This window comes from Phaethon aethereus (genome assembly GCF_964289735.1).
Source record: "Phaethon aethereus genome assembly, chromosome: 6".
NCBI classification, from domain to species: Eukaryota; Metazoa; Chordata; class Aves; order Phaethontiformes; family Phaethontidae; genus Phaethon; species Phaethon aethereus.
Window position 1 is genome coordinate 43,651,215 of NC_138580.1, and position 13,571 is coordinate 43,664,785.

A 13,571-nucleotide genomic window follows, 5' to 3' on the forward strand; every position below is an offset into this window, starting at 1 on the left:
AAGACACTCCCCGAGAGCTGCTGGTAAAGGAGAATCCCCTTCCACCCACCGCTTTGGGTGCTTTGTGTGTAGCAGAAAACATCCGCTGGTACCACCAGATGGACAGGATACCCAGGCTTCTGCTTTCAGACACGGTTCTGTGAACAGCTTTCAAACACAAAATCACCCACAAGAAAGAAAACAGCTGCAAAAGAGTAGCCCCAAATTTTTCCAGTCCTGAGTTGGCAGTGCATTCGCTGCTTACTCACTTCTTGCTAAGTCTAGAGCTGCCGGGTCAGGCCCCCACCCTCCCCGCCGGCACAACTACTCTTTACAGCTTGGAAGCTATTTTTTCCCACCCTGCTATCTAAAAAAAAAAGAATTGGCATGAATGCTTTTATCATCCTGAAAACACGCCAACTGCGAAGGCGACTCTGTGTCTCAGACGCCTGTTTCCTGGCAGATTTTAAGTCCTTTGCTCAACTGCTGGGATGGCGGGGGCAGGAGATGCCTGCAGCAGCAGGCTGTGAACTGTAGTTTCAAACAGTCACATGTTTAACTGCTGCTAAATACCCAGGAGACCAACATTTTCAAACAGTGGTCTAAGAGCTAGACACACAGCCAAGTGACGGCGTCGGCCCATCTGAGGTGAAGAAAAGGTGCGAGTGTGCGGCATGGTGCTGCTGTGCATGCAGACGGAGGGCCACCAGCATGGGTACCGCTACCAGGCAGTACGGAGTGGCGGCACCCGGCTCAAAACCTCCGCCTGGTCAGTCACCCCGTCGCTTCCCGGGGAACGAGGCTTCAGCTCTGTTGCCTCTCAGGGGTTTGAAGGGAAAGGATGGGACCCAGCAACCAGGCTGAGCAGGGGTGGAGTGTTGGATGACTGCGCTGTTGGCGTCCACACTTCCAGTGACCAGCTCTGGCCATAACCACCACAGCTGGCAACCTAAAGGTGCTGGGAAGTCCACGCGCAAGCTGAGACGTGGGGACAGCCCCTGCCTTGATGACACCCTAGAAGAGCCACACAAACCACAGAGCCCTTCACCCTGATGATGCTTTTTGGGGCTCCAAAGTGCTCGGAGCTGGTTTTGCATTGCAGAAATCCCTTTTCCACTCCAGCCCCAAACTGCAGGGCCTCTTACAAAAAATTACACAGGTTGAGAAAAGGCTGCAGTGCTGTCAGGCTTTACTCTTTTAGAGAGAGAAGGCGGCTGTCTCTGGCACATGACCCACAGCAACATCTACCCTAGTACCTACCTATAACTAGCCCTTCTGCCAGCTGAGGATTTCCCCTAACATTGCACTTCAGGCCATCCAAGCATTGCTTCAACTCTAAGTTACTTGGAACCACCTGTGAAAAGAATCATAGAATCTTTGGGTTGGAAGGGACCTTTAAAGGCCATCTAGTCCAACCCCCCTGCCATAAGCAGGGACATCTTCAACTAGATCAGGTTGCTCAGAGCCCCGTCCAGCCTGAACTTGAAGAAAACTAAGTAGTCCGGGAAGGCAGGAATTGATAGGCTTCCAGATTTGTTTTCACCCTAGGGAGAAATTACTAAGAAAAAATTGTTCTGGAACAGAGGTGCATGGGACAATCCAACTAACTCTCCAGAGGCTTTGAGGGATGGTCTCGCTCTCTGCAAAATAGATGGTGCCAGGAAATTGGTGCTTGTCGAACAAAATCACCATTCCCGCTGGATCTCTGCGAAGCAGATCATGACGCACCACATGCATCTCTGAGGGGAACGATGTGATCCCACCTGCAGTGCACAACCCAGGATGGCGTTTTATAAACTTGCCTGTGGCTTCTCTCCAGCTACCGTACTGATTTGTGACCATGCAGAGCAACGCATCACCGCTGCTGCGAAGGGAAGCATGAGGGCACAGCTCGGCTTCTGCATGACCCAGCCATACAAGGAGGCCAGGGCTCTCTCCGTCAGTCATGTATTATCTAAAAACCACAAGACAAAAAGAGAGCTGCAAATCTCCTGCAAAGTACAGAAGACAAGCAATAGAAGTCCTCCAATATGACACACAAGCTGCCTTCTGTCTCTCCTGCTCTCCAGATACACTTCTCCATCCCCGAGTGCCCTGTTCCCTAACAAGAAAATCAGCCTTCATCCTCCTTTGTACTTGGATGACTTCACCTCCTTCATCTTGTGCCTTCCTTCCATTTAAGCACAAGGATGGCGCCTTTCTCAGGAGGCAGCTAGCTACGAGATGGTAAACGGGGTAAACAGTAGACTTATGGAGAAAATCACGCCAAAAACCTTAGCTTGGTTCAAGTCGCATCGTGGGCTGTTGGGAGCCACAAGCAGTGAGAGCAGTGGCAGGCCACGGGCAGGAGATGCCTTTAGTGCACAGCCTCCACGTCCAAGGCCCAGCTCTCCACTGCGGTGCCCAGCCTGCATAGCACGAGCAGGGGAAGCATGGCTGCAGCTGGGGCAGGTGCCCAGAGCTCAAAATCCAGCATAGCCCAAAAGAAACACAGTCAGATACCAGCAAGAGAGCAAGCAGGAACCAACCAGGAGGTGGGGAGATATTCTGAGCTGTTTGACCCCACCACAGCCCTCTGCTTTCCAGAGCCTGGGTCCCGCAGGGCATTACAGCACGCACAGCAGCTTTCCCCTCCCAGCACTGGCGCAGGAGCCATCGGGGAGAGGAGAGCCCTGCCAGCCCGCTGCCAGCCCGAGAGCAACAGGGTGGAGGATGGGACACAGCCAGCACCTCTCTGTGGCCTCGGCCAGCAGGACTCTGCTGCCAGGCCTTGGGGGAGGAGGGGTGGAATGGTGCCATTCCTCTAACAAGAGGCGGCATCAGCGACAGCGTCTGCACTGCCAGGGCTAAGAGGCAGGCGTTAGAAAACTGCCTTTGTTCAACAGTGCCAGCCTAGAGGGAAAAAAAAAAAGCAGCATTACCAGTGATGCAAGAGACTGGTACAATCAAGGTTCCTGCCACTCCCATTGCAGCTGGTTTTAGGCACTAACGGGTAAGAGTCGGCTGCAGCTTCCATGCTATGTCTGGGCATCAGAGCGAATTTCTTCCTTAAAGGTTTCGGATGCTCCTCACAGTTGACCCAAAATAGGCAGGCTGCTTTTCCAAGGTTATGAAGCATCAGAAAACTTTTTGTACAGTTCAAAAGACAGCACTGACATTTTGGGCTGTCAAATTAGGATCATCTCAAATAGGGAACAGCACTGCCTTCAGTTGTCCCCAGGAAAATTCACCGGAGTTTCGTCAAAACTGGTGTTTGGTAGAAGGAAAGGCCTCTCCCCGCTGCAGCAGTTCCCAGACCCAAACACATAAATGACCAGCGGAGTTCACAGCCTGCAGCCAGGACACGTTTTGGGATGCCTCCTATATGGCAGGCCAGGCAGGGAACACGACATCTGCCAGAAGGGATCACCACCACCCACAGAAAGCACACACTACCAGGGTAGGAGGAAGGCAAGTCTATGAGTTAGATGTGATCTTCAGTGATTTCATGTCGCTTCTGTTGCATGCCGCCGCATCAGTCTAGTGGTTCACTGTACGCATCGAAAAAACCCATTCTTTTACGTCATTTTTCCAGTGATGGGAATAAGGCCGTATTTCAATTAGTATTTACCAAAACAAGAGCCAGACAAACTCAGTACTGTGTGAAGATATGTTTATTCCAAAGCTAAATTTCTCACATAAAACAACGTCTCTGAACAGCAGCATCAGTCCTTACACAGATCTACAACAGCCTTCTGGGCTCCGCAGCTTGGGGTCTTGAACCACCATCAACAGAGCAGTAGGGAATCTCGTTACAGAGTTGTCAGAAAGGGGAGGGAAATGACAAAAAACAGATACATTGCCACTGGCACAACTTAAGAAATTGCCTGCTCACAAGAAGAGAAAAGGTGTCAAGACACTTCGCAGGAAGCTTAATGTCTGCACAAAGATCTCGCAGAACACCCTGCTCTCTGCAGGCTGCTTGCCAAGGAGCAGCCGCCACTGTCAGGAGAGAACTGCATTATTCCTGCAGACAGAAAACAGGACTGTTGGGTTAAAGAATCTGCTGAACTGCTTCCAAGGACTGAAGTGGCTGAGAGGTCACGTTAGTGATGTGCTCCTTTGCAGGCTGGAGCCCTCGCACCAGCTCCAGCATGCACGTTTGGTCCCAGCTGACACCCTAGAGGGGTTTACCTTCTTCCTCCTGCCTCAGCCTCTTGGAGAGATGCTCGCTGATGGCCATGAGGGGGTTGGCTCTGTACCTGGGATTGGTGATGACCTCATGAAACCGAGCCACTTCCTCCTCTCTGAGGAAAGAAAAACACCACACAAATGCTAAGTGTCTCATGCAAAAGGAACTGAGCAGGTAAGAACAGAACTCGTGAAGCAGTGGGTTTCTGTACAGACAGAATGATCCTGGGTGTAAACCTCAGAAAGAAACAGTGCAACAAATAAACCTAATTTACTCAAGAGCAAAGCTCAAATTGCTGCCAGCTTTATGGCAGCCAGAGACTGGATCTCATGCCACAGAGACAGAAACAATCACGTTAGTGTCCAGCATCACTTGAAAATGTTTTTTTTAGAGCTTTTCCCTAGTAAATCAGGATCAAGAGACTGTGGGTATCTAGTAAATCACTAAGAATGAAAACTACTTCAGATTGCACTAGCACAACAGCAGATTCTGCTTTTGAGAGCTCATCTTTACTGCTCAATGTAGAGGCTTGGTAATCCTATATGCAACACTAGTCAGACACCATGGGAGAAGCATGACAGAATTACCTCTGCATGCCTGGTCACAGCTGGTTGCTGTGGAAATGGTCTTGTCTTAAAAAGCAAGCAAGCAAGGAGGAACAAGAACAGAGCAGGGGTGTAAAATAAAAAACAGTGAGTTTTCACAGAAGTCACATCCATTGCAGCCTCCCCCCTCCCTCAGACAGACTGCCAGGCTCTCCACAGCCCAGCCAGACACGCATCTCCATGCTCTCAGTAGTTGCTGTGGATCAGCAGAGTGCTCTTCAGCTTGCAGCACACAGTTAGTTCCCTCCCTAGTATGGTCCTTCTCTTCAACACCAGCCCTGCCCCTGACAGAGGAACAGAGAGATGTCAAACCTGAAGCATGGGTTGTGGCAGTTGAGGCAATAAGGTGAGGCTTAGGGAACCTCCAGTCCTAACTAACATCCTGGAAAATAAACCCCAAGACATTCCTCCAAACTTTTTTCCCTCCCAAGGAGCACAGACTTCCCAGACCACTATGGTAAGATACGTGCCACTAGTCAGTGCATCTGTCCAGTTTTGTGCAGAGTAGAAGAGGGCGGCCATACGGGATCATTGGCTTGCTGATACAGAAGATGGCAGTGGAGTTGCCTATTCAGATTTAGATCTGTATACAAGTCCCTCCTCAAGCAGTGTTCCTCACCCATGAGTTCCAGCACAAAGAGACACTCACTGGTGGCACTCAAGGCCATGGCCTGGGGCTTCTGCAATGAGCCGAGGAGGGACTCATCCAGAAAGACTTCCCAGCATTGACACTGGCCAGTTTCAGACAGAGGAGGGTTTTCACAGAGTGTGCTGGAGAGGCAGTGCTGGGATCTGTAGACTGACTGTTCTCCTCATCCTTTATTTTAAAGTTGAGTGGCTCAGAACTGACCAATCCTGGAAACAGGAATCACAGAAGGCAAACACTGCCAGATCACAGTGCCTAGCCCCAGGAGAGTTGTGCTGAGGGGAAATGAAGTTCTTGATGCCTGGTGGCAGTATAAAGAGATTATACAGAGGAATAAGGAGTTGCCAGATCAAGTCCAGGAATTATTCAAAAGCATTTAGTGCTTCATTTTACAAGAAAAGGTTTGGCAGATATCAACAGACAGATGCCCTCTTAAGAGACGTATGGCATCTAAGTTAGCATCCCAGAAGTGTTCTAACAGAGCAGCTGTAGCTCCTGAGGCTATGCAGAGTTCCAGGAGCTCCTCACCTACACAACCGCAGGAGGCTTTCCTGAAGGGTGTCAGCTAGAGCCACATGGGCCTGGTGTCACAAAAGGCTCAGTCACAGCTGGATGTTGCAGCAAGCCAAGACAAGGGATGCACCACCTGGTTGATAACCACATCATCCATGACACACAGAGGGACACTGTACAGACATACTCACTTTCTACAGCAAGAAATGACAACTGTGGCCAGGAGAAACAAAAAACAGTTGGTGTGGGTTTGTGCTGAAACCCCACAGACCATACACAGGAGCCCAAGCCATCATTTTCTTTTCAACGAGACAGGGAAAGCGAACTCTTAACAGAGCAAGTGCAGTTTCCTGTGCTCCCTTCACTTACATTTTACATGAGACAGAAGCAGACTGAATCTATTTAGAATTGACCGAGTCTGATAGGGACTAAGACAGAAGGACACCTACAAACACCCTGCACTATGTAAAGGTGAAAATCAAAGCTGCCACCTCTTGCAGGGTCTTCAGGTGTGCAAGACTGAAACACAGGAACGAGCTGCCTAGAGAGGCTGTGTGATCTCCATCCCTGGAGATATTCAAAAGCTGTATGGATGTGGGCAACAAGTTCTAGGTGACCCTGCTTGAGCACATCTGGTTGGACCAGATGACCTCCAGATGACTCTACCAGTTTTGACCATTCTGTAATGCTCAGCAGGGACTGGACACTCTGATAATTGGGTACTTACAAGAGACGGTGTTTCTGAGCTTGTTTCATCAGACAGAAGTCTGCTGGTTCTGCCTTTGCTTTTACATGGCTGTGGAGAAAAGAAACAAAACAAGTGAGTGAGTGTTATAGAGGAGCAGTAATTTAGCAGTCACTGTGGAGGTGGAAAGAGTCCAGAGATTCTACATCTGCCTTCCCAGAAAGTATAGGTAATTGTCCTGTATGGAAATTGTCCTGAAAGGCAATTATTTCCATAGCCAGACAGTAACGGAGATGCAAACTTCTTCTGCCACAGACTGACAACAGCTTAGGAGTCAGGACCGAATGGGCAGGAGGTAAATGCACTAAGGAAAAATCAGATCACTTAGTTCTAGAACTGGTCATTAGCTGTCCATGCCAAGATCACTTTCTGCTTATCACTAATCTCCAGGTCAAACCGATACTGTTGCTTAGCGAGAAGATCCCATCGAACTTCCCCTCACCACCAGGCATGTGTCACCTCTGCACATCTCATGTTCCTTGCTAACGCTGCAGAGCTCCAGCACCAGCAGACATCACTTACAGACAGTGCCACGGTTACTCAGCAAGAAGAGAGAACTGCCAGCCCTGCTTCAGATCCAGCAGCAGGACCACTGGGGTGTAAGGTGTCACTTATATTTTAAGTTAAAGAATGACAATATTCCTTTCCCCCTGTGAACACATCCTCGCCAAAGGTTTAGCAGTTTAAGTCAGACACAGATTAGCTAGAGTGAAAGGACAACAGCATAGCTTCAGCTTTTGCCACCAAACATAGGTTCTAGAACCCCAGGAAGTTCGGAGATGATGGACTCGCAGGAACACAGGATGGTGCACTATGCGCAGCCAAGGAACAGCAGCAGACATAGGTCTGCACCCTCTGCACCCACTTCTTGTTCCTGGGCAAAGTCCAAGGAGGCCAGAGGTGTAATCCCATCCTGCACAGGATGCTGGAAGCACATGGTGCCCAAAGCCAAGCAGCAGCAGAGATTTACCACAAAGCCAAGTGCTGAGCCCAAGCAAGGGACATGCAGGAAGGGCAGCGACTGCTTTTGGGACTTGAAGTGCACAAAGGGAGTTGTTGGTAGAAGTGGACATTAAGGAAAGGAGAAGAAACTTCCTTTCTTCAGGATTACACAGATACAGAAGTAAACAGGAGAAGCAAGTGGGGAAGAGGGTCTGCCTTCACAGAGCAGCTCCCCTCCGATTTGCCCTGGGGCTGAGGCCCAGCACACAGGCCAAGGTGGGAAGAGGGTCTTCCTCCCACCCCTCTGATGGGGCAGGGCTCAAGGAGGAACCTTCCCTTACTGGTGGGTGCTGGGGAGCCAGGTCTCCCCGACCTGATCTGCCGCAGAGCCCTTCAGCTTTCTCAACGTTAGGGAACATGACAGTCCCTCACCTTCTCTTCAAGACAGCAGGATCTGGTCTCTTGTTGGCAGTGTTACAGTGACCTCCTCTTCCTATTTCCCTCTCTGACCCACTACTCTCCATCCTTTTATTCTGCATTTTTTTCCCCATTCTTCCTTTCCTCGTCCTCCCTTGCCCCATATTGCTTCACCACACTCACTTCCACCATCCCTCTCTACTCAATCAGCTCCTGCTCCTTTTCCTCATCTCTCCCTCTCCTCATCTTGGCCCATTTTATTTTTCCTCAGGGGGGATCCTGGTGGACCCAAGCTGCTGAGGGCTGCTCTCACCACCGCCCCGATCACACGTGAATCACCCTCAGCCCAGCACAGTGTGCACCAGCGTCAAAGCTCCCTACCAACCCAGACAAACCCAAACAGGGTAGATGTACGTCAGCCAGCCTGTGCAGCACAGAGCATGTACAACAAATGGCAGCCGGGCAGATCAATGCCCACACGCTGCTCCTGTACCCTTCAGCCCCTCTTGAGGTCACCTCAGCACAGCGGGCATTACACAAAAGGCCTGGAAGCTCACGAGTAACAGTGGTCAGCAAGAGCAGCAAACAGCTGTAGGGGTTCGAGCAGCTCCTGTCACACTGCTGCGTCCTCTGGTACTGCAAGACACAGAAAGAGCAGGAAGCATCTCTGCTCTTTTCATGTCCCTTAACTGCTCAGCACAGGAACAATTTCTTGTCCCAGTTTGCCTGGATCGCTCGCAGAAGCACAGAGCAACCCCTTCTCAAACTGGATGGCAACGCAAGGTCACCAGAGCAGAGGCGTGCCAAATCTGTGTGTGCCACCAAGTCGCCATGGCAGTCCCTTCAAAGATGAGTAGCTCTGCAGAGGGTGACGATGCTTAAAGAAAAGCCTTTCTAGAGTACATCCCGGGCCGTATGAGACCACGTGCCCCAGAGGCTGTGCCTCTCGGGACAGCTGCCTCTGCAGCACACCACGAGGGCATGGGGCTGCTTCAGGCTGTGCAAGCCCACTTTTGCCTTCAGCCACCCTGCTATTTTAAAGGGCTCAGTGCTTCTGAAGGCTTTTCAGTTCCACTCAACAGCTCTGCCCCACTGGTCTGGCAGGTTCGAAAGGCTGCTGCCTGAATTTCCCTCACCAAACCACCAGCATGCTGCCTGCTCACTTGGATCGTGTTAGTAGCCCTGTTTCATTACACTTCATTGCCTTCATTCATTATAAAACAGAATAAAAACCTCACTGTAATGCTCCCCTTCCAGCAGGAGATCAAATTCCTGGAGAATCTAATCTTTTATTAATAATGCTGACAAATCACCAGAGTATTATCCTTCATTTATGTAATGATTCAAATCCTATAAAAGCCTCCTCTTGATTATTTCACTTATGCACACACATCCTCATGCAGTCCAGGAAGCCACAAGCCAGCAAGGGGAAGAAGAGCACTGTTAGCTCCTTCATGCCAGTACCGAGGGGGTATGTTACTGGCAATACCAACTGGTTTTTGGTCGGCATGTCACAAGCAATCTGGGTGACATCAGTCAGTGCCAAGCTCCCACCTCCACTGCACTGACTGCAGATGGTGCTGGCCAATCCCGAAATTTTCAGCCAAGGCTGGGCTTCTCTACCCTGCTGTGCCACAGCCCCACTGGGCTTTCTAGACACCAGAGCCTTGCAGCCAAAGTGACAACAGAGCCAGGATATGAGATCAGGCTTCCAGAAGGAGAAGTGTGGCTGCCACACTCCCACAGGAGGTCTGGGTTTGGAGAGAGAGGGAGCCAACAGTACTTCTCTGAGGATGTCAGGCTAGAGATTCGTGCAAACCACTGAATGCTTCCACCTGTGCCACACACAAAGTTTACTACAGAATAAAAGAGTGATTGCAGCAGCTGGAAGGACCATTTTGGCCAGCGTATAGCCACATCCTCCCCAGTATTTGCAGCTCAGAGACCTTGTGCCAGCTGCAGTTTATATACATGCAGTAACCCTCCCAAGGAGCTCTCCTCACTGGATTTGTCAGGTTTCACCTAAAGCCACAGGCTTCCCTCACCCACGACACACTGCAGCAAGCAGCTGTGCAGAGCAGTGAGCCTCCTGCTTGCAGTGAACCTGCTACTTGCTAGCTACCATGTCTTTCATTTCTTACTGGAAAAGGAAATGAATTACTTCCTAACCACATCACACGACTTTACAGACTATCACATTCCCAAGCCTCTTTGCCTCTACCTCCTGTCCAGGCTGAGGACTCCCCAGCTCGCTTAGTCACTCCTTGCACAGAAGTTGTGCCAGAACCTTCACCATCATCCTTGTCAGCCACCACTGAGCCTTTTCCAGTTCTACTCTATCTTTTGAGCTGCTCCAGAATTGCAGGCTGCAGCAACACCATGTATTGGTACTAGATTACGCAGCCACCCAGGAAAGCAATCCCCAAAGAAAGCACCCTACCTGTCCCCCCTCCCCAATACGTACTTTCTGCAAGCCGCTCTCCTGGATAGCAGGGGCTCAGCCACCAAGGGAGCTGGGGGAAAATGGTGAGGGGGAATGTCTCCTGAACACAACCTGGAGTCAGATGCCACATGTGGTTGTGGCACCTCATCACAGAAAGGGGCAAAGCCCTCTTCAGGCTCAGGCTGAGCCCTGGTCCAGAACACCATCCAACCAACCCTCAGTGCTCTGCAAGACTTGAGACTCTGCTTGTACTTTTGCTGTTCATTCGCACTGAAAGAGAGGGCAGGCTGACTGAATGGCTGTATAAAGAAAAAAAGTGCTATTCAAAGAATTAGAAGCCAAGTCAAGGAAGGAAATACTTTCCCATGCAAGGTTCATAGCTGCTGTTTGTCTGAGGAGTAGCTTTCCAGAAGCACAGGGAGCTGCCAACTCAACCATGCTCTTACAGAGCATAGGTGTCCCACCCGGGTCAGTTTATTTTTGGGGCATCCAGCAAGTCAGTCACAAGAGGGTTCATGGTATCTCCAGCCTTGATCTGCAACCAAAGAAGAGGGTGCTTTGCCAGACAGCTGCCTTCTTGACTTCTTCTCTAATCCAAATGCTTTCTTATTACAGCCAAAACAGGTTTCTAGTTCCAACCCCTACTGAGCAACTGGAGAGGAGGGACAAGCATTTGTGCAGCATGCAGAGTGCTTTTATTCTGCACTGGAAGATGCAAAAGCAGCTACAACACTGACTGGATGGTCAGCCAGAGCACTGCATTAAAAAGGAAAAAATGTAAGGGCAACCAGAACCTACCCTATGGCTGGCTGGGATGGTTGACATGTGGGTTTCAGAGGATCAGAAATAGCCCTTCTCTTTCAGTTCAATAAAGGGAATGGAAACACCATCTTTCTGCTCTTGTCCAAAGTCACATTCCAAGCTAACGGGGTGAACAAAGAGTCTGGCCAGAGCACAAAGCTCTGTCCAAGGGCTTGAACTGCCTCAGGAGAAAGCCTGGAGGTCTGGCAGGCTGCAACATGGCCAGAGGCTCACATGGGAAGGGAGTAAAAAATTTTAGCAGGCAGCACTGTGCGCTGGACCCTGACTCTCCAGATCTACTCCCCTCTGTCACACCTGAGCTGTGTGAATTTGGGCAAGCCATTATCCCAGTCTTCGCCACTTGCAATACAAGAATTTGTCCCCTTTGAATGCTGCAGATATAACCTACTAGAAAAGAACGGATTTCTCTTATTGAGTCAAACACCATTTGCTGATAGTTATGTTGAGGACAATTTTCACCATAAAGAACACACCTCAAGCCCAGATCCCCAGGTGAGCTCAGCAGCATTACACTCTGGACACCTGTGAGTCACTCCTGCAACTCCCAGGACATCTGGTTGCTCCCAGCCTGTCTCATGCCAAGACTCATACGAGCAATACAGTTTCCCTCTTAGCTGTGGATTCAGAAGACACATTTAAGCTGTCTTGTGGCAAGTGAAGCACGGAAAGGAGCAAAATGGAGTTGAGGATGAGGCCTGTTCTCCCGACCACTGGCATCAAGTTTGCATTGCCTGCAGCTACAAGCTGAGCTGAAGAGCACTTTGTCCTGCAGGAAAAAGGGAAACACATGGCCCATCCCCAAATGGCACATACCTCTTGGGTGGCTTCCTGCCACCTGTGGTCAGGTCGGAGAGCTCAGGTAGGGCTTCCATCAACGGCTGCATGTCTCCCACCACAGGTGTTGCTTTCCGCTTTGCTTCAGCTTTTTGCTTCTGCTTGGCTAGTTTCACACTTTCTATTTCTGAATTAGAAGCAAGACATTACTGGAGGAAGGGGAATTGTTTGCAAGAGAGAGCCCTTGAGCTAAGAAATTCATAGGCTGCTTCACCATCTACAGAACCACAGGCCAGAAGTGATTTAAACCAGGGAAAGACTGAAAATAATGCAGCTGGGCAGTTCCCTCCTTTGTTGTGTTTTCTTATAACTACATACATCTCTAAATGAACTCCTCAGACTGATTTTGGCTGAACTATTTCCACCCCTTGCACCATGGTGCGCAAGACTGTTCATTGCTCACAGCAACACGTCACAGGAGTCCTGGGGTGGGAAAAAAACATGCTGACCTTGCATGGAATTGGAGGAGAGAAACAAGAGGGGAAGAGACAGACCAAATACAGTCAGCTCCACATGTGGCATTAAACAGTCACAGGCCCATCTCTCCTTTGCTGCCAGGACAAAACAATGGTCTCCTAGCACAGGCCAAAAAAAATTGACTTAATTTCAGTTGTTTGCTTAGTTTGGAGCAAGTCAAGGTCTCACCTTCATGACTCATAGTGGAGCTCAACCAGTCAGATGCTGGATAAACTGGGCCCTTAGAAAAGCACTGCACCAGAGGCAGCTGGCTTTTCCCCGACACCATGTTTACCAGTCTCCCTGCAGCAGCTCTGGGCAAGGCTGTGGGCACATAAGGCTCTACAAGTGTGACAACAGTCTCCCTGCTTGGCCATGGGAGGTTTCCGCCTCAGTCCTCGAGGCTCCCTGGCGTAGAAATAGGTCCCACAGCTGCCCAAGCCTTACAGAGCCAGCAGCCATCAGGGCGAGCCCCAGCAGATCATGTTCTCCTCCAGGACAGCCCACAGAAGCCCACCACTGCTACAAGCCTCCAGCTGAGCTCCAAGATGCCACAACCTCTCCCAGAAGTCCTTTGATGATGCCACAAGAAACAACCAGAGTTCAGTGCAATCCCTGAGCTCCCTTTCCTTCTGCCAAGTGATCACTGGACCTGGAAACCCACTGCATTGCCTTGACACCCGTGAGGGGTACCAGTGCTGCAGGGTACACTGGAGGACTCCACCTCCTGCATGTGCACCCCGGAGGCCGCAGCGGAAGAGCAGGCTTCTGCTTATTGCCTTGGACAATGAGCGTGTTGCAAGGATGAGCACCAGTGCTGAGCTAGAAACTCCTTCTCTGGACACGACGGAGCACAGTGCCAGCAGCATGGGGCCAAGCTGGCGACACAGGGAGGCCAATGGCTTCCAACGCAGCATGGCCATGGAAGCAGGACTAAATCAGCACAAGTATTTTTGGTAGGAACACAAAAGCAGCCAGTCCCACTCTACAGACCACAG

The 13,571-nt window shown here is 50.4% G+C and overlaps 1 protein-coding gene across 1 annotated transcript in view; it reads right to left on the minus strand.

Moving 5' to 3' along the window:
• Positions 1-4,138: 4,138 nt before the first annotated feature.
• SLX9 (SLX9 ribosome biogenesis factor) overlaps positions 4,139-13,571 on the minus strand; it is a gene marked incomplete at both ends in the record, with an annotated part of 58,213 nt that continues 48,780 nt past the window's right edge. The window contains 3 exons of the mRNA XM_082001497.1: positions 4,139-4,265; positions 6,642-6,710; positions 12,097-12,244. Of these exons, the coding sequence (XP_081857623.1) occupies positions 4,139-4,265; positions 6,642-6,710; positions 12,097-12,244 (344 nt within the window). The remainder of the gene's footprint in view (positions 4,266-6,641; positions 6,711-12,096; positions 12,245-13,571) is intronic.